This window comes from Pteropus medius, unplaced genomic scaffold (genome assembly GCF_902729225.1).
Source record: "Pteropus medius unplaced genomic scaffold, Ma_sr-lr_union100, whole genome shotgun sequence".
Classification (NCBI taxonomy): domain Eukaryota; kingdom Metazoa; phylum Chordata; class Mammalia; order Chiroptera; family Pteropodidae; genus Pteropus; species Pteropus medius.
Genome location: NW_024349801.1, coordinates 26,775,983 through 26,799,732, shown reverse-complemented (window position 1 = coordinate 26,799,732; position 23,750 = coordinate 26,775,983). Strand labels below are relative to the sequence as shown.

General features: G+C 37.4%; 1 protein-coding gene across 7 annotated transcripts in view; it reads left to right on the top strand.

Moving 5' to 3' along the window:
- The window catches only part of STARD9 (StAR related lipid transfer domain containing 9), a 103,289-nt gene that overhangs the window by 45,233 nt on the left and 34,306 nt on the right, over positions 1 to 23,750 (top strand). For all 7 annotated transcript variants that reach the window (XR_005658534.1, XM_039888370.1, XM_039888369.1 and 4 more), the window contains 13 exons: positions 4,359 to 4,475; positions 5,625 to 5,657; positions 5,747 to 5,808; positions 7,244 to 7,356; positions 10,359 to 10,428; positions 11,833 to 11,905; positions 16,892 to 16,959; positions 18,678 to 18,775; positions 19,176 to 19,385; positions 19,554 to 19,651; positions 20,540 to 20,617; positions 21,058 to 21,129; positions 23,425 to 23,604. Coding sequence is in view for 6 of the 7 variants with exons in the window: in XM_039888370.1 (XP_039744304.1) it covers positions 4,359 to 4,475; positions 5,625 to 5,657; positions 5,747 to 5,808; positions 7,244 to 7,356; positions 10,359 to 10,428; positions 11,833 to 11,905; positions 16,892 to 16,959; positions 18,678 to 18,775; positions 19,176 to 19,385; positions 19,554 to 19,651; positions 20,540 to 20,617; positions 21,058 to 21,129; positions 23,425 to 23,604 (1,272 nt within the window). In the remaining variant the exon portion in view is untranslated. The remainder of the gene's footprint in view (positions 1 to 4,358; positions 4,476 to 5,624; positions 5,658 to 5,746; positions 5,809 to 7,243; positions 7,357 to 10,358; positions 10,429 to 11,832; positions 11,906 to 16,891; positions 16,960 to 18,677; positions 18,776 to 19,175; positions 19,386 to 19,553; positions 19,652 to 20,539; positions 20,618 to 21,057; positions 21,130 to 23,424; positions 23,605 to 23,750) is intronic.

Below are 23,750 nucleotides of genomic sequence, written 5' to 3'. Positions count from 1 at the left end.
GAGCCAGTCTTTGAACCTAGAAAGTTCCCAAGCCTGTGTTCTTAACCACTACGCTATAAGTATAGCTGTTTAAAGGAAGAGAAATCAACTGTAATTGAAAAAAAATTTTGTTTTTAAAGAGAAATCATTCTAAGCCCTTTCTCCAAATTTAAGCCCCCATTAAGTTATATATTTCACATGAATATTCTCCCTAAAATAGTGGGCCCTGAACCTTACTTTTCTATACTGCTACCACAAGTTTGAGAAACCAGTAGAACCACAAATAGTACCAACCTTACTTCAGTGTCTCTATGTGATGAGAAGTGTAAATAAGTCAACTCTGGGTTACTTGAGGTTTTCCTAAGTAACTACTAGCATTAGTGAAAACATATGTTTGACTGGTTTCCAGCAGTTGAAATGTCCCTATTCTCACTGATTCAACAGTTTCTGAGACCTGTATTTGAAATCAATATTTATTTCATTGATTTGAACTTTTATCTTAAATTGAAGTCACAGATTTTTTTTTTTTGTTATAAGTCTATGTGGGGTTTAGAGGACATGATATATAATAGAAAGAACTACAGGACTATCAAAAGCAAGCAAGCCAAAAATTCTCAGTGAAAAGTTCCTTTAGGAAAATATGAGGCATCCAATTATTTTTGGACCTTAAACAGTCATCATGAAATCTCCAGTGACAATAGTTGATCCTAGCAGTTTTCAAGAAGGGTTTGTCGATAATGTTTCTAATATTGAGGAAGTCCATCCCTTAAGATTTATCTTGTTGATTTTATTTTTTAAAAATAGACTTTATTAGTTAGAGCAATTTTAGGTTCCCAACAAAGCTGAGCACAAAGTACAGGGAGATCCCATATATACCTTCTGCTCTCCAGCTATCAACATCTCACACTAGAGTGGTCCATTTATTACAATCGATGAACCTACATTGATTGATGCATCATTATCACCCAATATCCATAGTTTACATTAGGGTTCATTCTTGATTTTGTACATTCTATGGGTTGGACAAATGTATAATAACATGTATACAAGATTGTAGTATCATATAGAATAGTTTCACAGCCCTATAAATCCTCTGTGTTCCATCTATCACTGATCTTTTTACTCTCTCCATAGTTTGTTTTCCAGAATGTCATATAGTAGGGATCATATATAGCTTTTTCAAATTGGCTTCTTTCACCTAGTAATATGCATTTAAGTTTCCTCGATATTTTTTCATGGCTTGATAGATCATTTCTTTTTAGCACTGAATATTCCAGTGTCTGGATGTACCACCACCTATTTATCCATTCACCTAATGAAGGATGTCTTGGCAGCTTCCCATTATGGCAATTGGAATAAAGCTGCTATAAACATTTGTCTACAAGTTTTTGTGTGGACATAAGTTTTCAACTCCTTTGAATAAATACAAAGGAGTGTGATTGCTCAGATTGTATAGTAACACTGTATCTAGTTTTGTAAAAACTGCTAATCTCTCTTTCGAAATGACTGTTCCATTCCCACAAGCAATGCATGAGAGTTCTTGTTGCTCCACATCTATGTCAGTATTTGGTGGTGTCAGTGTGTTGGATTTTGGTCATTCTAATGAGTGTGTGGTGGTATCTCCTTGTTTTAATTTGCATCTTCAGTGACATATGATGTTGAACATCTTTTCATATGCTTATTTACTATGAATATATCATCTTTGGTGACACGTCTGTCCAGATCTTTCATGCATGTTTTAATCAGGTTAATTATTTTCTTTGTTGCATTTTAAGAATTCTTTGTGTATTTTGGATAGTATTCTTTTATCAGATGTCTTTTGCAAATATTTTCTCTCAGTCTGTAGCTTGTCTTTTCATTCTTTTGAGAACTTTTTAAAAAATTCTGATTACTAGATTCAGTTGCCCTGAGGCAATGTATATTGGTAGATCTTTTTGTTTTGGCTTGAGATGTCAGGAGTCTTCACACAACAGCTGCCAGTGGTCTGTCCCATATCTAGTACTTAAAAATGCTGGAAGTGCTATATTACACATAGTTAATTTGTGTATTCAATGCTTTCAGCTACTTTTACTCCAGAAAAAAGTACTCCTGAACTGGACTCTCTAGCTTTAGATTGCCTTTCGGTGACTTATTTTAGCTTTACAACTAGTCTTGGTATTTACATTGAGCTATTTGCATCTCCTTCATTATATTATCGTGGCGAGAGTGGACCCTGGTGTCCTCTGGCCCTGTTGTACTCTATCTAGGGCTGTGCTTTTCCCTGGAACTTATGATGAGCTAAGCCTCACAGTTCTTGAAAAACGGTAGCTTCATCTTAACATTTCCACCCGTTCCAGGGTTGAAGCCTATTGGTTTTGCCTATTGACATGTTTTACTCTTGAGTAAAAATGGTATCTTCAAAGGTGTTTTTCATAAAACCTCTGGGTGATTATTTGAATTTGGATAAAGACATGGACAAAGTAACATTCTGTTGTTTTCCTTTACAATCTGCTGAGCCCACTCTGCTGAGCTGTGTGTGAGCAGTGAGAAGAAATAACATTTGGATAGATGTGGCCTTGCTCTGTTTGTGCCTCTGTTCTTACTTCCTGTTGGAGCAATAGAAAGGTAGAACATCTTCTAACTAGTAAGTGGATGGCAGCCAACTCAAGTGGTCTGACGAAGAGCAATGACCCCTCCTCTTCAGTCCCTGGGAATTTAACCCAGACAAATGTCAGGAGTCAAAGAAAACCCTGCCAGATTTTCAGCTTTGCTAACATAGATGTGAGCGAATGGAGAGAGAGAAATACAGAGCTGGGAGGGAGATTGGGCAGGGGGGTGGGAATGATTCAAGACCTCCATCTTTCACTATTCCCCAGGTTCTTTTGGCCCTGTGTCTGAATATTGGAAGCCTTAAAACAAAAACAAAAACAAAAACAAAACAAAACATAAATAGTTCACTGGCCAAGAAGCATAGCTGCAGCTGCTAAAACATAGAACCTGGTAATGTGGGTTTGAATCAGCAACTCCTATCTTTGTCCCTTTTGCCCCTAGTTATGTGTATTAGCTCACTTAATCTTTATAACAAACCTGTGATATAGATATAAAATATCTACTTTACAGCTTAAGAAACTGAGGCTTAAAAAGTTTAAGTAACTTGTTCAAGATCACCCAGCTATGAAAGGTAACAGCTGCATTCCAATTTGGAAACTTATCAGGTAGTTCACAGAATTGAACTGAAAGTTGAAAAATAAGTAGGACACCATGGGATCTTACCTAGCAGAGAAGCCAGGTGAAACCTAATTTGGTCACCACCCTTGACACTTGTACCACTGTATGCTCAAGATGCAGTGCTATTGGACTCGATGCTACCCAGCGAGAATTTACCAGTCATTTTGTTTTTATGTCATTCTTTCCAAATCCAAGTGGGAGCACCTACTTGGTGGGCCTTATTTCACAGGTTAGTGTTCTAGCTGCCAGGAGGTGGAGAGGAGTATCTGGCTTGTCTGGCTTCTGTCATGGAGGGTTGGACCCTGCTTCTACCAAGACTGACACAATCAGAGATTCCCCCCAAATAAGGAGAGTATTTGGATACTGAGAAACAATAATACAAAGGATAGATGTCCACCATATAGCCCCGGGATGCAGATGTCCATGTGGCATTCTATTGAGGACTGGTCGAACTGGGAAACTTTGCCTTCCCTATGAGCTAGACTGTTTTTTTCCAGAGACCAGGGTCTGCCTAACAGAGTCCAACAGGACTTTCTGGCATTACACAGAATACTGTATAGGAGTTTTCACATGAGGACTTCTGGCTGTTTCTGATTCACTAAAACTGGCTACCACAGAGATGAGTGACCAACAGAACCAGTCAACTGTTAGGATCAATCTGAGGAGGAAGCATATAGAAAAGAGACCCATAGGGAAAACACCCCCCTAACTTTTGGGCTTAACATCCTCACTGTGGTGTCTTGAGACTGAATTTGTAAATGTTCTGGGCAATATTTCATTGTAGCTTTGTCTGATTAACTGTACAAAACACTTTCTTGGAATGAGAAGGAAAAAGAATGTGCATGGTCTTTCTTCACTGTTTGCTTGCATGTGTTTGCCCTTTGCCTTAAAATTAGGGACCATATCAATTTTGTACCATATCAATTTTAGCACCTAGCATTGTACCCAGCATACAGTTAGCACTTTAAAAAGTATCTGAATGACCAAATGAATGAATGAATTTTTCTTAGTAATCTTTTTTCTGAAACTGAGCTGATTTTTGTGAAATGGTGGGGAACTTATAGTCATATATGTTTGAAACATTTTGTAATATTTTTAGATTAAAAAATAATTCTAAATTTGCTGTGGGAAGAAGGACCACAGTGACATGCTCTCTACTTTTGTTGTTACAGATATTCCAGGATCTGGGGACTGAGGTACTGTCTGGAGCTGCCAAAGGCTATAACATATGCCTTTTTGCCTATGGGCAGACAGGCTCTGGGAAGACGTACACCATGCTGGGGACCCCAGTGAGTATTGGTATTGGAATGAGATATCTTCCTAATGCCACAGCAAGCCTGAATCTTGCATTGTCCTTGCCAGTGGGAGAATGTGAGTTTCTTAGTCACCTTTTAACAAGATTTAATGGGCCCTCTTCTATATTAAGAATGGGTTTCTCAGCACTTTAATTGAAAGGTAAACTTTGAAATTTAGCCCCATTTATTAATGCTGATAAACCTTAGAATTTTATGACTCCCTTTGATGAAGCAGACCTTTTGTCAGTCCTTCTGAATTTCTCATATCATTTACTAAATCTTAAGTGCTGGCTAGGGCTTTGCAAATATGAGGATATGTGTCTTAGACCCGAATGTTAGAAAGAAGCAGGAAATCTAGCCACTGTGATGGGAGCTTTCAAAAGTGCATGGGACTTATGAGAGCCCCCCCTTTTTTTTTTTTTTTTTTTTTAATCATGGACATTAGAAGGGTAGAATTCCCTAAGAATACCTCTTTGTTTTAGATTTAGAAGTCCCTTAGTACGATGATCTCGAGGGGCAGGTGACAACACTACACAGAGACATTCTCTGAGACACCGTTCCTCCTGAAAGATTATTCCTGCTGCCTTGGGCTCAGCTGATTATTTACTATGTCCATATTAATGTGCTTTTATATATTTGAAATTAAAAGAAGAAAATGCCATTAAACCAGAGGTATAAAGCTTTTAACCTGAGTATAAGTTAGCACGGGATCCAAGATGAAAGGAGAAGCCACTTCTCCCTAAATTTTTTTTTTTTTTTTTTTAATCACCCATATGCTCTAGTCCTCCTGTGTGTTTAGGGATAGGAGATAGGTTCTGGGAGGGACCACAGTTGTAAAACTGGTTTATCCAAGAAAGGCGTAACCTTCTTTGCACAAAAGCAGGTATCTGGGTTTGCTAGCCTCTTCTGTCTTCCTTCTTGTGGAGGTGATCTGCCTGTAAAGTGGTACATTCCTCCCATGACTGTCTCCTGAGAGCACTGGCAAATCAAGTCTTCTGCATACTGCTGGTGAAACTCCCTAAAGTGAAGAGGCTAGCACAAGGAGCCCATGTGCCTATTCCCCTGCTAAGGATGGTTCGAGGGCGTTGGGGGAGAGCATCACTGTGAGTGAACAGTAATGCTTTCCTTTTTTCTGTTCTCCAGGCCTCTGTTGGGCTGACGCCACGGATATGTGAGGTATAGACTCTCTTTTGACTGGATTCTGTCAAAGTAGGTTTCCTTTGTACACTCGCTTCAATAAAATTCCAACCCTCTGGTTTGTTCAGGGTCTTTTCCTCAGGGAGGAAGACTATGCCCCACTGCCTTCTTCCTGTAGGATAAAAGTAAGGTAAGAACCTCTTAGGCTCTGGAGCCTAAAATGTTCCTATTTTCACTCCAAATTCTAGCATATTCAGCTGTCCTCCAGAGGAATGGAGAAAAGTCACAGCAGAAATATCTCGCAGTACAGGGAGATGAGAAACATACTTAGGTTTTTGGGTTGTAGAAAACTTAAGTTTTTATCCTCGGGCTTAACAAGCAGGTATCTCTTTTGTACCAGCTTGCCCTAGCTGTCAGTTTCCTTTCCTTTACTCTCTTTACAGTTTTATACTAACTTTTAGGATTTTTTTTTTTCCAGACACCCACTGTGTTGTTCTCCAGGTTAGTCATTCCCAAACTCTAGTTTCCAGACTAGTACTGGCTACTCCAAGATGAAGTTTTAACCAGACTATAATGGAAAAGTTGGCAGAAGGTTACCAATTACCCTTAATTCTCTGTATTCTTTTTTTTTTTTTTAGTGTTCAATGTCCTTTTTTTAAAAAAAAAAAATTGAGATTTAATTCTTATACCTTAAAATTCATGCTTTTAAAGTATACAGTTCAGTGATGCCTCCTGATGGTTACAAGGTTGTCCAGCCATCATCGCTATCTAATTCAAGAACATTTTTATCACCCACATGAAATCTGGGAACCCCCGTTCTAAGAAACATCTGGGATTCCTGTGTCTAAATATGAGAAGGTTAAGGAGAAATAATTTATAAGAAGAGTGTACATAGAGTTCAGCTTTGAGCTGGAGCCTTTTTTTCTGACTGCTGGCTGCACAGGCAAGCATCTGTGCTCTGGTCAGGAAGACCTTTTTGTGTGAAGCCTGCTTTCTTGTTTATCAAAGTTTCTACTGATTTTAATAAAGAACTGTAGCTGTTATTATTTTTAAAAAGAATAAAATGCCAATAGATAGCTATTAGAGCATGACTTAAACAGATTCAGTGTATAAAACAGATAAAATGAAAATTGTCCTACTTAAATTTGGGGTGGAGACTAGAATCCTTATCACATAGCATCCTTGCTCAGCGTTGGCTCTTCAGATGCCTTCACAGAATAAGAGAGCTCAAAGATCTTGTTTGAAAACTACTTTAACAAACAAGCTTGTAGACTTTGTGTTGTGGTGGTCTGATCAAGGCACAGGTTTGTGGCAGCATACCCTAAAAATCATACTGAAATAGCCTCTTGAAGGTTAAACTTGAATCAACACTGACATTGTAAACCTAAAATTGTAAAGTGCTGACAACCAGTGCCAAAAACCCTATTGTACACTTGTAGAAAGGGACTTAAGGGGGAACCCTGGCGTGATCAAGGTCTTAGACTATCAGAAATGGAACTGGAACAAGTTTTAGGACCTTCTGATTCTTAGTTTGGTGTTTTTCCCACTTACTTCAAAATCTAATTTTGAAAAGACATCACCATTTTTCAAAATCTAACTATGTGCCTTTTTCTGCATGTCTCTAGTTTTTTGGAAATCTATAATGAGCGAGTGAGAGATCTGTTGAAGCAATCTGTTCAAAAAAAGTCCTATAGCCTGCGGGTCAGAGAGCACCCAGAAATGGGGCCCTACGTACAAGGTGAGCCACTGTGGTCCTGGATGCTTGAGACCAGGTCGGAGCTGGGGAAGCTCTCCTAATGGTCACTAATTTATTCATAAATGTGTAATGGATACTTACTCTGTGCCAGCTACTGAAGTAGACACTGGCTTTGTACTGATAAATAGAAAAGACAGTTCTGCTCTCACAAGCAAGCTTACAGTCTTATGGAGGTGAGTCAGGACAAGCACTTAATTACAAGCTGTGATAAAAGCTAATAAAAAAATAGATTCAGTGATGGAAAAGGACATTGGGCATTGTAGGTGACCTGTTTGCATGGGGCAGTCAGGAAAAGCTTACTCTGAGGGGGTAACATTTTAAGCTGAACCTTGAGGTGATACAGGAGCCAGAAGAATGGTGTAGTAAAGGGAAGAGTGATTCAAGTAGAGGGAGTTGGAGCCTTGAAAGAAGAGCTTAGTGGTTTCAAGGAGGTCAGTTTGTCTAAAGCATGGTGAATGAGGGGGCAAGTGGCATGGAAAAAGGTTGGGTCTGTGGTGCCAAATCCAGTAGGTCTTGGACTGATTCCCAGTCCAGTTAGGTTCATTTTTGGGGTACTTTCTCTTCCATTAGTGGCGACAGGGAGATGGGGAGATGTCAGACATGGGGCAGCGTCTGAGCTGCTTCCTCATCAAGCATGATGTTTGGTGTTTGGTTTGGTATTATCTGTATTATTCCATTAGTCTAGGTCTTGCTATTAAGTTGGGTTCTTTTGTGGAGGAAGTTTTTGCCCTTTCAGGCCACTCATAAGAAGTAACCTATACATTTTATGCTCTTATTCTCTTAGCAATATGCTAATTTAAATCCTGACAAAGAGAGGGACATGACAGATCAAGAACTGATCTCTGTTCTGATCAGGGCATGGCTAGTGGCTGACTCAGTAGGTGTGCCAGTCACTGATTCTGCTACCCATGTTATTCCCCAAACATTCCATCATAAATGGCAGCCTAGAAACGACAGAAATACCATTTATGTTGCTGAGAGCCAGTTGGATGCTGGCCTTATCTCTAGGCTTCCATCTTCTCCCAATATATGGCCTGGAATTCTTTTGCTATCTGGTTATTCCTCTGTGTCTGCACACGGATTTCTTTTGTATTTCATCCAGCTTTTTATGTTGTTGTTTTGGGACCTTCTTCTTTTTTTTTTTTTAATTTTTAAATTTTTTCCACTTTTAAGATGTAAGTTTAAAGTGTACGGCATAATGGTTTGACTTACATATATCGTGAAATGATTACCACAATAAGTTTAGTTAATACCCATCATCTCATATCGATACAAAATAAGAAGCAAAAAAAATATATTTTCCTCGTGATGAGAACTCTTAGGATTTAATTTCTTAACTTTCATATGTATCATAGGGCAGAGTTAACTGTAGTCATCATGTTATTCATTACATCCCTAGTACTTAATTATCTTATAACCGTTTGACCACTTTTCTCCAATCCCCCCTCCTCCCCCACCTCTGGTAACTACACCTTTGATCTCTTTCTATGAGTTTTGTTTTGTTTTTTTCAGATTCCACATTGTAAGTGAGATCATATGGTATTTGTCTTTCTCTGACTTATTTTCACTTAGCATAATGCCCTCAAGTTCCATCCATGTTGTTGCAAATGGCAGAATTTCCTTGTTTTTTATTTTTAATGGCTGAATAATATTTCATTTTGTATAGATACCGCAACTTCTTTATCCATTCAACCATGATGGACACTTAGGTTGTTTCCATGTCTTGGCTATTGTCAGTAATGCTGCTATGAACATGGGGGCACAGATATCTTTTGGAGTAAATGTTTTCATTTCCTTTGGATATATTCCCATATCCAGCTTTTTCTAATAGTATTTGGTGGAAGGTTTGACTTATAATATCTAATTTGCTTTTACCAAAAGCAGAATGTCTCCATCCTTGGTTAAATTTTTAAAACTCTGTATTATAGAGAATTTTGAACATATACAAAAGTAGACTGCCATAATGAATATCTATGTACCCGCTACCCATTACAATAACCATTAACTCTTTGCCAGTCCTGCTGTATATACATTCCTGTCCACTCTCCCCATCTTATATTTTTTGAAGCAAATTCCAGATGTCACATCAATTCATCTATAAATAATTTAGTATGTAGCCCTAAAAGATAAGGAATATTTTTAAAAAAAATAACCACAAATCTAAATAATAATAATAATAATAATTCCTTAATACAAAAAACATTGGTTAATGTTCAAATTACTTTGCTAATTTTTAGTGTAATTATATTCAGCAATCAGTCTGTGAACTTACTTGCTCCTGAGTCTCTAATATAGAGATTCTCTAGCATGGTTATAAAGGACCTTTTCAATTTGGTCAGTAACCAGTTACAAAAATTTACTTCCATGTCTTTAAGCGACTCTTCACCTATTTAAATCCTGCTTGTTCTACGGTGGCCAAATTCAAGTCTCATTTCCTCCATGGAACCTGCTCTGATTACTCCTCTGATCTCTTTAGCATTTATTATCTGTTCTACTCCTGTGGCACTTGGCCCAATTGTCTTATATAGTATAACTTCTCATGATCGTAAACTGTGGGAAGATATGGATATGTATACTGTATATTTTCTATGCCAAACTGAGTCTGTCATTTTGCGGGGAGATAGCATCTGTATACTTTAGGAATTTAGTGAGGGCCAAATGAAATAATATATAAAGAAATTTTTTTAACCTACATAGCAAAATTGCAAGGAATTATTGTTATTGTTTTTGTTGTTGTTATTGTAACTACTAGGTGAATTGTAGACTATAGTCTCTGAGGGAAGAGACCTGTGTTCTCAGAACCTATCATAATGCCTGATAGTAGGCTCCCAATAAATATTTGTTGATTATTATCTAAATGAATGTAGCAAGTTCCCCCATGTCTATTAGATGATATGAAGTAGGAATGATAAAGTTAAAGACCTATAGGAAAACTTTACCAAAAATTTTATTTAATATCTTTTTCTCCCTCACAAATCTGATAGGTTTGTCTCAACATGTAGTTACCAACTATGAGCAAGTGATTCAACTCTTGGAGGAGGGAATAGCAAACAGGTAACAGGTTTGTTTGTTCCTGTCATTCTTTTCAGCCTCATTGTTCTTCCTGTGTTCTCATTCCCCGTTGGACTATATGATGATTATAACAATACTTCTCTTTGCATCTCTCCACATTCACGATCAGGAGGTCTTTCTCAGAATAGTAATGTACCTAGGATAAGGTTCAGTGACTCAGATTTATTGTTCTTCTCACTAATAATGAAGCTTGAATTTGTTTTGGATATAGTAATACTAGGCAGTAAGCCCAGAGGTTTACTCAGTGCTTTGTCTTACAGTACACAACTTCTGCTATTTCAATCAAAGAATAGATTCTTGCATGCGTTGTTCTCTCCTTGGGCTTAATAGAGATAAGGATTGATACAGTGTAAAATGTTTCAGAAAACCATTTTCTTTTAGTTTTGCATACTTGTAAAGATTACCCAAAAAGAGTGTTTGAATCTGCTATGAAAAATCTAAGTGCTGTTGACTCTCCTAAATGCTATTGTAAATTGTGATAAATTTACTTATGTTAATTACTATGAAATACCTAGAATGTTATTAGTATATACCTGAACAGATATCAAGGGAAGTTTAGTGACTTCTATTTACGCTATTAATATCAGGTGCAAGTTAATAGACCTAAAGGAAAAAAATTTTTAATTGAACCTACTGTTGCTTGGGTGTCATGGAACTCTTGGAGGTACTTGCTTCTGGTCTCCTGGATACCCTGAGTTCCTTGACTTTTAAAGTGTCAGGCTTCACCTTTCTTTTTTATCCTTAAGTCATGAGAGCAGATTATAGATTTTGACTCTCTTCTTCAATTCTCTAGCTCCTCTGAGAACAGAAGTCACTAGGTGGTCTTAAACTGAACATGATTGACTTAGATTTAGATAAAGGGAAGCCTCTCCTGACTTAACAGTGGAATAAATTTCTAAGGGAGACTATGAATTCCATCTGGCTTAAGCATGACATTGATTAATTCAAGATCTCATTTCAAAGGACTTTCTGACACTATAAGATTAATATTCTCTATTTAATCACAACTTTTCCTGTCTTTGAGACTTCTACTCCAGCAAGCTCTCTACCTCCACTTATTTAATGGGTCTGTCTTGGGGATATTCTTCCAGGTTGATGACTCTTCAGTATTCCCCTTTTCAACTCTGATTTTTGCTTCTATTGCTTAAAAAAAGTTCTAATGTAGTTTAGTGTGACGATACACTCCCATTCGTTCTCAGATATCAGTACCTAAAGTGCTGCTGCTGCCCTCATTGGACTACTTTCCTAACTGTACTGGAATAACTATGGATGTTTTATGATTCTCATCTGTGAACCTCAGCACTAACATTTCTTGTGTTCCCCATGTATCCTTATGGATTCACCATGCATAAACAATCCTTGTCCTGTCTTGCCTTGTACACACAGAATCACAGCAGCCACCCATGTTCATGAGGCCAGCAGCAGATCTCATGCCGTCTTCACTATCCACTACACACAGGTTAGTTACCTCTTATATTTGGTTAGTTCTTTCTTCCTCTCATTGTCCCTTCTGACTACCTTCTTGTCTTTTTTTTTCCTACTTTTTTCTTTCTCTCTTACCCTTCCATTTATAGGCCCTCTGATAATGACCTAATATAAGGAGGACCTACATACAGTGTATTAAGCTATATACCTAGGAAGAGTAGAGGCATTTTAGAAAGACTAATCAAAATATCTTCTACTTATATTTTACTGTTAACATTTTAATGCATTTTGTATCTATATCTCAGTATGGGCATTTTAAATGAGAAGCAAGATTGAAATAAAAATAAGCATTAAAGTGAAAAAGTAGATTCATGTCTATTATGATAGAATGAAGAGGTCAACAAATCCTATCCCTAAAAAGCAGCTATAAAGCTGGACAAAACTATCAAAAGCAACCACTTCTCTGTTCTAAAAATAGATCACAGGCATGTAATAAACTGAGAAGTATATATTCAGGAAAACTACTGAATTGCAGGTAAGAACAGCGCAGATGTATGGCGTATTGACTTAGGCTGCTCCCATCCTTACCTACACCCCAGTCTCTGTCAGTGAGGAGTTCAATCAGGGAATGCTGTGAAAACTGGCAGCTCTGATGCTGCCACTGCCAGAGGTGTTGATTTGGAGAATCATCAGAGTGGTGATCTCAGTGGCAAGTGAACAAGAAGGGCAAGCAGTTCCATTAGCCTGAGATTGTAGGTCTGTTTCAGGCAAGAATGAACTGGAAGACTATCTGGGGATTTATGAAGTATTCTGGGAGATGCTATAGCCATAGAGGGCTTGATAAGATTCTCACATATCCTGAGAAATAGAAGCTGTGCACATGCATAGCAGAGTCTAAGCAGGCTCAAGCCAGCCACGCAGCACTGACTGGGAGAATCTGCATACTTGTGCAGAAGAGACACAGAAGGGCCCTGTGGCTAGTGGATGCTGGGATAAACTTAAAAACTACCTGAACTTTTATTGCATTCCCCAGCTCATACATAGATCCATCAACAGACAATAGAATTCTTATTGGCTCTATGTGTTTGACTACAATTTCTGATCAATCTTTGGCTTAACTCTAAGCTATGCAGATACAGGATGGCCCCTAAGAAGTCAAGTTTAAAATTAAAAACCAAGTAAGGGAAAAAACTGGGCAGAGACCTTTTTGGCTGCGTATTATGGGGGAGATAGATTTAGTCAGGCAAGTTACCAAACAAAACAACTACAATCACCTTCAATAGGAAAAAATCAGAATCCAGAATTGTTACAGTGTATTATCTAAAATATCTAGTATTCAGCCAAAAATTATTAGATAATGCAAAACAAACAAACTAGAAAATGTGACCCATGTTTAGGGGGCAAAAAAAGAATAGAAACTGACTCTTAGTGCTCTAGATGTTGGATTTAGCATACTGAGGCTTCAAAGCAGCTAATATAGATAGGTTTAAAAGAACTAAAGGAAACCATGTTTAAAGAATTAAAGGAAAACATGACGATAATGACTAGAGAGAATTTCAGTAAAATGATAGAAATTTTTTTTTTAATGGGAATTCTGGAATTGAAATGTACAACTGAAATGAAAATTTCACTAATGGAACTCAATAGCAGTTTTGAGATGGCAGAAGTGAACTTGAAGATAGACCAATAGAAATCATCCAATTCGAAGAAGAAAAGTAAAAAATTTGAAGAAAAATGAACAGAGCCACACAGACTGGTGGAACATCAAGTCTACCAACATAAATATAATGGCAATTCCAAAAAGAAAGAGAATAGACATAAGAAACATTTGAAAAATAATGGTTGAAAAAAATCCCCAAATTTGTTGAAAATCATTAACCTACAGATCTAAGAAACTTAAGAATTCCAAGTAAAATAAACACAAAAAGATACATACCTAGACATATCATAGTCAAACTGTTGAATGAGAAAGAGAAAATCTCAAAAACAGCTAGAGAAAAATGACTTATCATATACTGGAGAGTAATTACAAGATTAATGGCTGACTTCTCAGAAACAATGGACCCCAGAAAACATAGTGCTGAAAGAAAATAAACTGTGAACCAAGATTTTTCTGTGCAGCAAAACTCTCTCTCAAAAATGAAGATTAAATAAGAACATTCCTAGATTGAAAAAAAAATATGGAATTCATTGCTAGCAGCCCTATTTTACGAGAAAACTAAATGAAATATTTCAGACTAAAAGAAAGTGTATCAGAGAGTAATTTAAGTCTGTAGGAAGAAATGAAAAGTGCTCATAATGGTAAATATGTGGGTAAGCATAAAAGGCTATTTAAATATATTCCTTCTCATTTCTTCTAATGTCATTAAAAGAATAAAATTGTGTAAAACAAATAATAATGCCGTGTTGTGCATCAAATATACATTGTCATATATATGACAGTAATAACACAAAGGAGTGAGGAGGAAGAGATATATTGGAGTAAAGTTTCTATATTTTATAGGAATTAAGTTAGTATTATTTTAAAGTCAATCATGACAAGTTAAGATGCACATTGTGATCTATAGAGCGACCACTAAGAAAGTAGCTCAAAAATATAATTAAAAATTGGCAGAAATTAAAATGGTACAATAAATATACTTATTTAATACAGACAAGGCAGTGAAAGGGAACAGGAACAAAACAATCATGAGAGAAAATAAGTAAACAGACATAATTCAGAACATACCACTAATTAAGTGTGAATGGATGAAGGTACAGATTATCAGACTGGATAAAAGCAAGACCTAACTATGTGCTGTCTATAAGAAACATTCCTTAGATTCAAAGATACAGATAGGTTGAAAATAAAAGAATGAGAAAAGATACACTGTGGAAATAGTAACCATAAGAGAGCTAGAGTGCTATATTGTTAGGCAAAAAAATATATTTTAAGACATACTAGAGACAGACATTTCATAATAAAAGGTTTATACATCAAGAAGATATAACAATTCTAAAGTATATGCTCGCAACAGTAGAGCTCTAAATTCATAAAGGAAAAATTGACAGTTGAAAAGAGAAAGACAATTCAATGACAATAGTTGGGGATTTCAGTATCCCACTTTCAATAATTGGTAGAACAACTAGACAGAAATCAGCAAAGATATAGAAGATCTGAGCAATGTTATCAACTAATGTGACATGGCATTTAAAGGATACTCCACTTAACATTTATAGAATACTTGTTATTTTTAAAAGTAAGAACATTCTCCAGGATAAACCATATACTGCATAAAGCTAATCAGGATAGTGTGGCATTAATATTACGATAAATAAACAGATCATTAGAACTGATTTTTAACAAAGTTGCAAAGGCAGGTCAGTGGAGAATGTCTAGTCTCCTCAACAAGTAGTGATAGAACAAATGGATATTCATATGTTTAAAAAAAACTAAAACAAAACTTTGATGAATATCTTACACTTAATCCAAAAATTAGCTCAAACTGAGTCATGGACATAAATGTAAAACCTTATTAAACTTGTAGAAGACAACATAGGAGAACCTTTGTGACATTGGATTAGGCAAAGTTTTTTTGTGTGTTTTTTTTTAAAGATAATTTAAAACTACTCTTTGAAAGATACTGTTATGAAAATAAAGCCACAGCTTTGGAGAATTTATTTGTAAAATATACATCTGATGAAGGACTTGTATCCAGAACACATAAAGATCTGTCTTAAACTCAATTATAAGGAAATAGCTTGAAACAATAGGCAAAAATATAAACTGACACTTTATTAAAGAAAATATACAGATTGCAATTAAACACTTGAAAAGATGCCCGACATCATTAATTATAAGGGAAATACACATTAAAACCAAATGAAATGCCCACTTTTTAAAATGGCTAATATTAAAAAGAATGATTATACTAAATAGTGCAAATGTATAGTGGCTGGAGTTCTCATACACTACATTACTGGTGAGAATGTAAAGTGGTAAAACTTTGGATAAAAGTTGTCTTCCATCTTAAGTACTAGCTGTTCTACTCTTAGATACTTTCCCAAGAAAAAGTATATGTCCATAGGAAGACTTGTACACAAATATTCAGCTGTTCATATTTGTACTTGTGTTCATATTTTGTAATAAATGACAAAATTTATTTGTTGTTATTCAAAACTGCAAACAACCAGAATGTCCATCAAGAGGTTACTAGATATACAAATCATGGTATATTCTTACAATGGAATACTGTTCAGCAATAAAAATTAATAAACTATTTATACATGCCTCAACATGTACATATCTTAAAATAATTATGCATAGTGAAAGAAGCCAGACATTGTATGATTCCATTTGTATGAAATATCCTCAGAAGACATTTATAGAGATAGAAAGTTGATGATTATTTGCCTGGGCCTGAGGATGGAAATGGAGATTGATGGCAGGCAGATTTGAAAGGAATTTGGGGAATGTTTTAAAACTGGATTTTGGTGATGGATGTACAAAATTAAAACAACAACAACAACAAAACAACCTCCCCCAAACCCCGTATTGAATTTTTTTAAAAAGAAAGAAAAGTAGTTTTGCTTTTGAGAGCTAGATGCTCCTAGAATAGGACTTATAAAGGCAAGGTGCTTGCCCTCGCAAGGTAACATGCTGTGACTCAGATTAACAAGAGACGAACCTGCATCAGGAGCCCCCCACCTGCTGTGGATCTCTTTAGAGGAGTGAGAGTCAGAGCCTCCTGGAGGGAAGTTGAACATTTGCTTGGTAAATTGTTCTAAAATTCCTGGTGCACCTGAAAATTGTGTTCAGACAACTTTGTGAGGATTTGCCTACTCTAGAAGTCCTGCTCATAGTTTTAATGAAGTAAGGACCCACAGCTCACTGATTGGATCAGAGCACATTCAAATACAGATTTTTTGAGTGAGTTGGCTAAAAATCCAAAATATCACCTTGGTTAGGAGGGTGTCTAAGGGGAAAAAAAACCACATTGTTCCAAATGACAAGCTAATTTAAACGTGTTTTCTTCCTTAGGCAATCCTGGAGAACAACCTCCCCTCTGAAATCGCTAGCAAGATCAACCTTGTGGACCTAGCAGGCAGGTAATTAGGATTTCAAAGCCAAAGGGAATTATTCCTTTGACAATGACCTTGTTCTTGCCCATTTTACAGAAAATAAACTTGTTCCAACCTTTTTCACATTTTAGTCATCCTGAGAAAATTACAAAAACAAAACAAAACAAAACAAAACACCCCAACACATTCTTTGAATGCTAGGTTAAGAAATTATAGTTTTCCAAAGGCTGAAAAGTTTTATGTCAGGTGTTCTCAATCTTAGCTGCCCAATAAAATCACCTGGGACCCAATGCTTAGCTGCATCTCAGACCAAATAAATCAGATTCATAGTGGGAGTCAGAGGGAGTGCAGGCATCAGTAGTTTTTAAATCTGCCAAGGTGATTTCAATGTATAGCCAAGATTGAAAACCACTACTCTAAGAAGAGGTTACTGAGTTAGCATATTGTTTTCCTTTGACTTAGTATTGATTTTATGTAGCTCTGTACATTACTAAAAAAAATATACTTTAAAAAAAATTGTGATATTCGGGAGAAGATACTGCCTTTTAAATATTAGAAGAAAGCATGAATTATAGTCACTTAACATATCCAGAAAGAAAGTCTTGAGGATAGTGCGGTCACACAAAAAAGTATAAGATGATATAAGGAAATTTTCTTATTTTAAAACTGCTAAAACTTAAAAAAATCATATCCATGAAGATATTTGCACACCAGTGTTCATAGCAGCATTATTCACAGTGGCCAGGAAATGGAAGCAACCGAAGTGTCTTACGATAGATGACTGGCTGAAGAAGCTGTAGTACATATATACAATGGAATATTACTCAGCCATAAGGAGATGAAATACAGCCATTTGTGACAACATGGATGGAACTTGAGATAATCATGCTAAGCGAAATAAGCCAGACAAAAAGTTGAAAATCACATGATATCACTTATATGTGAGATATAAACCTAAAAGCAACAAAGGAGCAGGACAAACAAACAGAGACTCATGGACATGGACTATAGACTAGTGGTCAGAGGGTAGGGGATGGGGGAGGAGGGGAGGTAGATGAAATAAAGGGGATCAAATATAGCAGGGTAGGGGTAGAATGAAGTGGGTAAAGGGGATCAAATATATGGTAGCTGAAGGAAACTGGACTTTGGGTGGTAAACACACAATAGAATATACAGATGTTAAATTACAATGTACACCTGAAAATTATATAATTGTATTAACCAATGTTACCTCAATAAACTTAATTAAAAAAAAACTGCTAAATAATATGATACGACATTCCCTTAAAAAATAAGTGCTGTCTGGAAGAAACTGTATCAGCCAATCAAAAGTGTAATTTTTAATGTTTCCATTTACATAAAAAAGGAATTTGGGACAGTTGATAGTTAATGACACAGACACCACAAAGCCATTAATATGTGAAATTAAACAATAAAAGTAAAGTGGAAGTGATTATGCCAAAAAACTATGCTAAAATCATTATTGTAAATGAGTATTACATTTAACTGGGAGTGCTCTGGCAGCCAACATAAAAACACAAATGTAATGAATTATTTGATTTTTATTGCTTGAGGAGCAGAAGAATGCCAGTGAATTTACAAGATGGTAACATTTTTTTCCAGAACTGAATTATGTGGATCTCTTACATGATATACAACATAATGGAAAGTGTCTTTGAACAGCATTATAAGGATAGTATCATCTTGTTTGCTTTTGTTTTTGTTGTTTTTATTGTCTGTTTTAGTGAAAGAGCGGATCCCAGTTACTGTAAAGACCGGATTACTGAAGGAGCCAATATCAACAAGTCTCTTGTGACTCTAGGAATTGTCATCTCCACCTTAGGTATTTGGCTGATGGACTGAATCATCTGAGTGGGAGAGAGACTTTGGAAAATAACTCACGTATTTTCATTTTGTCAAAATGGGGTAGATAGTTATAGGGTTTTTTTTTGATATAGTTACCTTTTGGTTTGAGACATAAAAATCGATATTTGTCTATTGTTTTAGAACACAACGTGACCATCATTCCAGCATTCTCATTTCAGAATGAAGGGAGACTAAAAAATTGTGTGGCTCAAATCCTCCAAGTCTAATTCAGGGCTCAAACTTAAAGCATCCTATCATATACAGAAAGGGATTAGGAAGTGTGATACTTAAGTCTGTGCTCCTCAACCATTGTTTTGTTTTAATGTATTTATTTCGGAATTCCTGTCTTCCACTTTTATTATATTTTGTCTTTTAAGCCCAGAACTCTCAAGTATTCAGCAGCTGCCAGAGCCTCAACAGTGTAAGCAGTGATGGTGGTGGCAGTGGAATGCCTAGCTTTCCTTCTGGGACCAGCAGTGGAGGGGCACCCTCGCGGAGGCAGTCTTACATCCCATACCGGGACTCTGTGTTGACCTGGCTGCTGAAGGATAGCCTTGGAGGCAACTCTCAAACCATCATGGTTGCCAGTGAGTGGGATGCTGGAGTTGGTTCTGTGTTGGGGCTAGTGCTTTGCCACAGGGAAAGGGACATGCCCAAGGGTCTCTCATACAGCATGGCTAAGAGCAGTAAGGCAAATGGTTATGGGCTGGGTCAGAGAGTCTGGTGTGTTTTTGAACTTTCTTCTTTTACCTCAGCTGTATCTCCTGCACACACTAGCTACAGTGAGACCATGAGCACATTGAGATATGCAGCCAATGCCAAGAACATCATCAACAAGCCTCGGGTAAATGAGGTGAGATCTTCATCCGAAGTTCTGGTCTGGTTTATTTTACACAAAGTTCTCCTTTATTCTCTCTCATAGATTTCTTTCTGTACTCACCCCAATTTGTCAGACTTGTTCTCCAAATGATAAGGGAGTGAAATCCTTCCAGTAGTCATACCCTTCTCATATATTTACTGACTTCATTTATAACCTTTATGAATAATTAATTTTAGATGTTTCTCTAAATAGTATTCCATTGCTACTCTAAGAAAGGTCGTTTAAAAGTTTCTGTCTTTACTGCTTTTATCTTGAGTTTATGTTGATGTACGCTTGTATTTCTTTTTCTATACAAATTCAGTGACTTTTCTGTTTTGGACTAAAAGAGGTATATAATGAATTCATTTGTTTTGACAGCTGAATAATAGAAGATTTCAAAAATTCCTTTTGTGCTTTGTGATTTTAGTGAATAGTTCCAGGGCAGGGATCACAAACTGGTGACCAGATAGCTATAGCCCATCTGTGGACTGTTTCAAAAGGCTGTGTAATTAGGCAGGTACTAAGTTTAGTCACAGTACAGGAAGATTAGCACCTGCTACCTATACATGCCCTGTCATTTGTGTTACCTGTCTGACCTCCTGCTCTAAGGCAGTGATTCTCAAACTTTAGTGTGTATCAGAATCATCTGGAGGGTTTGTTAAACCACGACTGGGCCCCAGTCCTCAAGGGTTTCTCAATTTGTAGGTGTTGGTTGGGGGCAGAATTTGCATTTCTAACAAATTCTTAGGTGAAGTTGATGCTGATTCTGGGACCACACTTTGAGAAGACTGCCCCATTTCTTCCAAGCTAATAACATGTAGCATCTCAAAGCCTTTTGGGGCCTGATATCAATCAGTAGTGACTGAGGTCTCTGTGTTTCAGGATGCAAATGTAAAGCTCATCAGAGAACTCAGGGAAGAGATTAGAAGACTGAAAGCCATGCTGCTGAGCTTCGAACTGGTAGGCCACTATTCAGAACTTGTCTATATTCAGGAGGCCCTTTTCTTCTGCATAGGATCTGAGCCCTGCTTTGTTTTGTGTTCTCAGTTAAGTGATGCTTGAAGAGCATGGGCAGGAGCAAAGATAGAACGGTATTGCTCTGATTACCTGTGTAGTTTCACATGGGATGGGCATCCTCTCACTATATCATCTCTGTTGTCCAAAGGGCATTTGCCTAAATGGCTTTTATTCTCTGTGTGGGCAGATACAGGGAATGGGGCCTTCTAGGAAAATTTCTTTGAATTCTTCTTCTCTATGCCAATCTGTGTCCAAATACTTATGCTTCTGATTTGTTTCTGATTTTAATGATAAAGTCTTTCCTTCCTTTATCTGCCTGCACCTTATCTTCCTTCACAAGATTAAGGGTGGGACCCACAAAGCAGATCTCTCTCTTTGTGCAGAGAAACTTCAGTTCATTGAATGAGGAAAAGGATGAAAATCTAAAAGAGCTGGTTCTGCAGAATGAATTGAAGGTGAGTGTGTTAGGTGGATTCAGTTGAGCTTTACATCATCCTGGGAGCAAGTCTGATTTCTTTCCATCATTTCTGGGCCAGGGCTGCTCCCTCATCAGGACAGAGAGGTTCTGTCTAGTTTAGAGACAATTTTTGCCTCCATTGAGCCTCGAGTGGGGGATTTGTTTGTCTGAAGGGCTGGTGACCAGCTTTCTGACTTTGTTTTGTTCTTTCAAAGATTCATGGTAACTCCCTTCGGATAGTGACAGTAGCTTAGAAAATAAAATTTATTTTCCAGTCAGTAAATCAACCAACCAGTATGTATTCACTGAGCACCATATAGGTGCTCAGCATGATACTGCAGGAGATACAAAGAAGTTCCTGCCCCCAAGTGGCTTGCAGTCTAGTTGGAAACACATTTATAGAACTTTTAAGTGTAATAAACTACATGAGTTAGATGAAAGAGCTTAGGGAAGGAAGAAATCATGATGGCTTAGAATTTTCAGTGCAGGCATTACATTGCTAGAGCTGAAAGTCAGAAAACTTGAACTAGACCTTGAAAAATTGATAGTGTTTGTTGATAGGTGGAAGGGGTAAGGAATTTTGGGTGAGGTAGCGATAACAAGCAAAGCCATGGAACTGTGGGAGGCCATGTAGAAGCATACAGTGTGAGAAAGATTGAGCAGGCTGGAACAGGTGCTCATGGTAGAGAGTAGTAGAGGTAAGGTTAGGGCCAGTTTAGGAGGTTTAAACTTGACATAACGGGATTGATCGTAGCTTTCTGAACCAGGCTGATGATATAAAAAAGGAGTATAGTGGGGAAATTAAAATGACAGTTGTATATAGGAGGGGAAGACTGGAAGCAGAGAGACCAACCAGGAAAGAGACTGCTGTCATGGCCCTGTGAGGGCAAAGACAAGGCATTTTGGGAGATTAGATTAAGTGGTGATTTCCAGAGACATTTAAAAGGAAGAAATAGCAGGCATTTAGTGACAGGTTAGATTTAGATCCTGCAACCAAATGTCCCAATTTCCTGTGTGTGTGTGTGTGTGTGTGTGTGTGTGTAATTTTGCATCATTTTATCTTTTATTAAAGTATCCCGGGTATGTCAACATTTGTTGCCCAAACTAAACTCTAGGACTACATCACACATCCAGGAGTTTCTCAAAAATTCTGTGTTGAACCATATGTTTTGATTTTTGGTTCAGAAAATAGCATCCTTTATATATAAGAGATGACGTAGAAGAGTCAAAATCATTCCAGACTTATTGGAATTTTTGCATTATATAGGCCAAAAGACCTGGACTTGAATCTGCCACTTCTTGGCCTTATGACCTTAGGCAGTGTAGGAGTCGATGATGAGAGCTCACCAGAGGAGAGGCGCCTCCAGGTTGCTGTGCCAGGTTGGCCAAACCGTAAGCCAGAATGACCTGCTGCTCGCCTCTACCAGCTCCCAATTTAACTCAGCCCTATACGGGTAGCCTGTGGTTTTCAAACTTCAGCTCAGTTACTATAACATTAAAAATGATGTTTGTTAGGTACATAAAATACTTGCACCTAAATTTGGCATACTTTCATTTTTCTTAAGTGTTTCATTTGAGAGAAGTATTTAGCTGACTCCAGTTTCTTCTCCTGGGTTCCTCAGTTCTTCCAGTCCCAGGATAAGCTCCCTTCCTAGGTGTCAGTTTCCACCATAAGAAAAGGACTCTGCATTTAATATTGTTTGTTCATATTCCCAGGTAGTCTTAACTTAAGACCTCTAAACCTTGCTATATTTATTTTTAAAATTCTGATCCTGATACCTGGTCTTTCAGACCAGTTTCATATAGTCTTTATTCTCCCTGGGGAGACTTCTCTTGGTGTTTTGTGGGTCTTTGAGCCATGTACACACTTATAATACAACTCGAGGAGCTGCACCTTGAGAAAGAAGTATTAGATCACAAAGGATTCCCAGTATGGATCACATAGAAGGAGGGTGGGAGAGGGTAATTATAGCTGTCTGACTAACATCCCAATCAATTTTTTAAAATAACATTTATGGATTTTTTTTTCTAATTATAAAAACAATACATGCTTATTGCAGAAAACTTTAAAAATAAAAATTGAGGGAATTTCTATCTATGAAAATGGCACTTGCTTCTTGAAGAAAACTTAAAAAACAGAGTGCTCACACAGGAGGTGCAAGGGCCTGTGTGGGGCTTTGAATAGTAACAGTGAGGACAGTGAGAAGTAATACTGTGAGGAACTGGGCCAGGATGACATCTGACCTTAAGTCTGCTCCCATGCTGTCTAAGACCACCTCCTTTATCTGTGCAGATAGACCAGCTGACTAAAGACTGGACCCGGAAGTGGAATGAGTGGAAGGCCCTCATGGAGCATTACAGAGTGGACATCAACAGGAGGAGGGCTGGGGTGGTCATTGACTCCAGCCTTCCACACCTTATGGCCTTGGAGGACGATGTGCTCAGCACAGGTGTGGTGCTCTATCACCTCAAGGTGAGCAGGCTTGTGCATACCCTCTTTTACTGAGCCACTGGCCCCAGAGGTCAAGGAGGGAAAGCCAGGGGCAGCAGTCTGTATTGAGACAGATGCCACAGAACTTCCTTCAGATTTGCCCTCAGGAAACTGAGCTAGTCAACTAA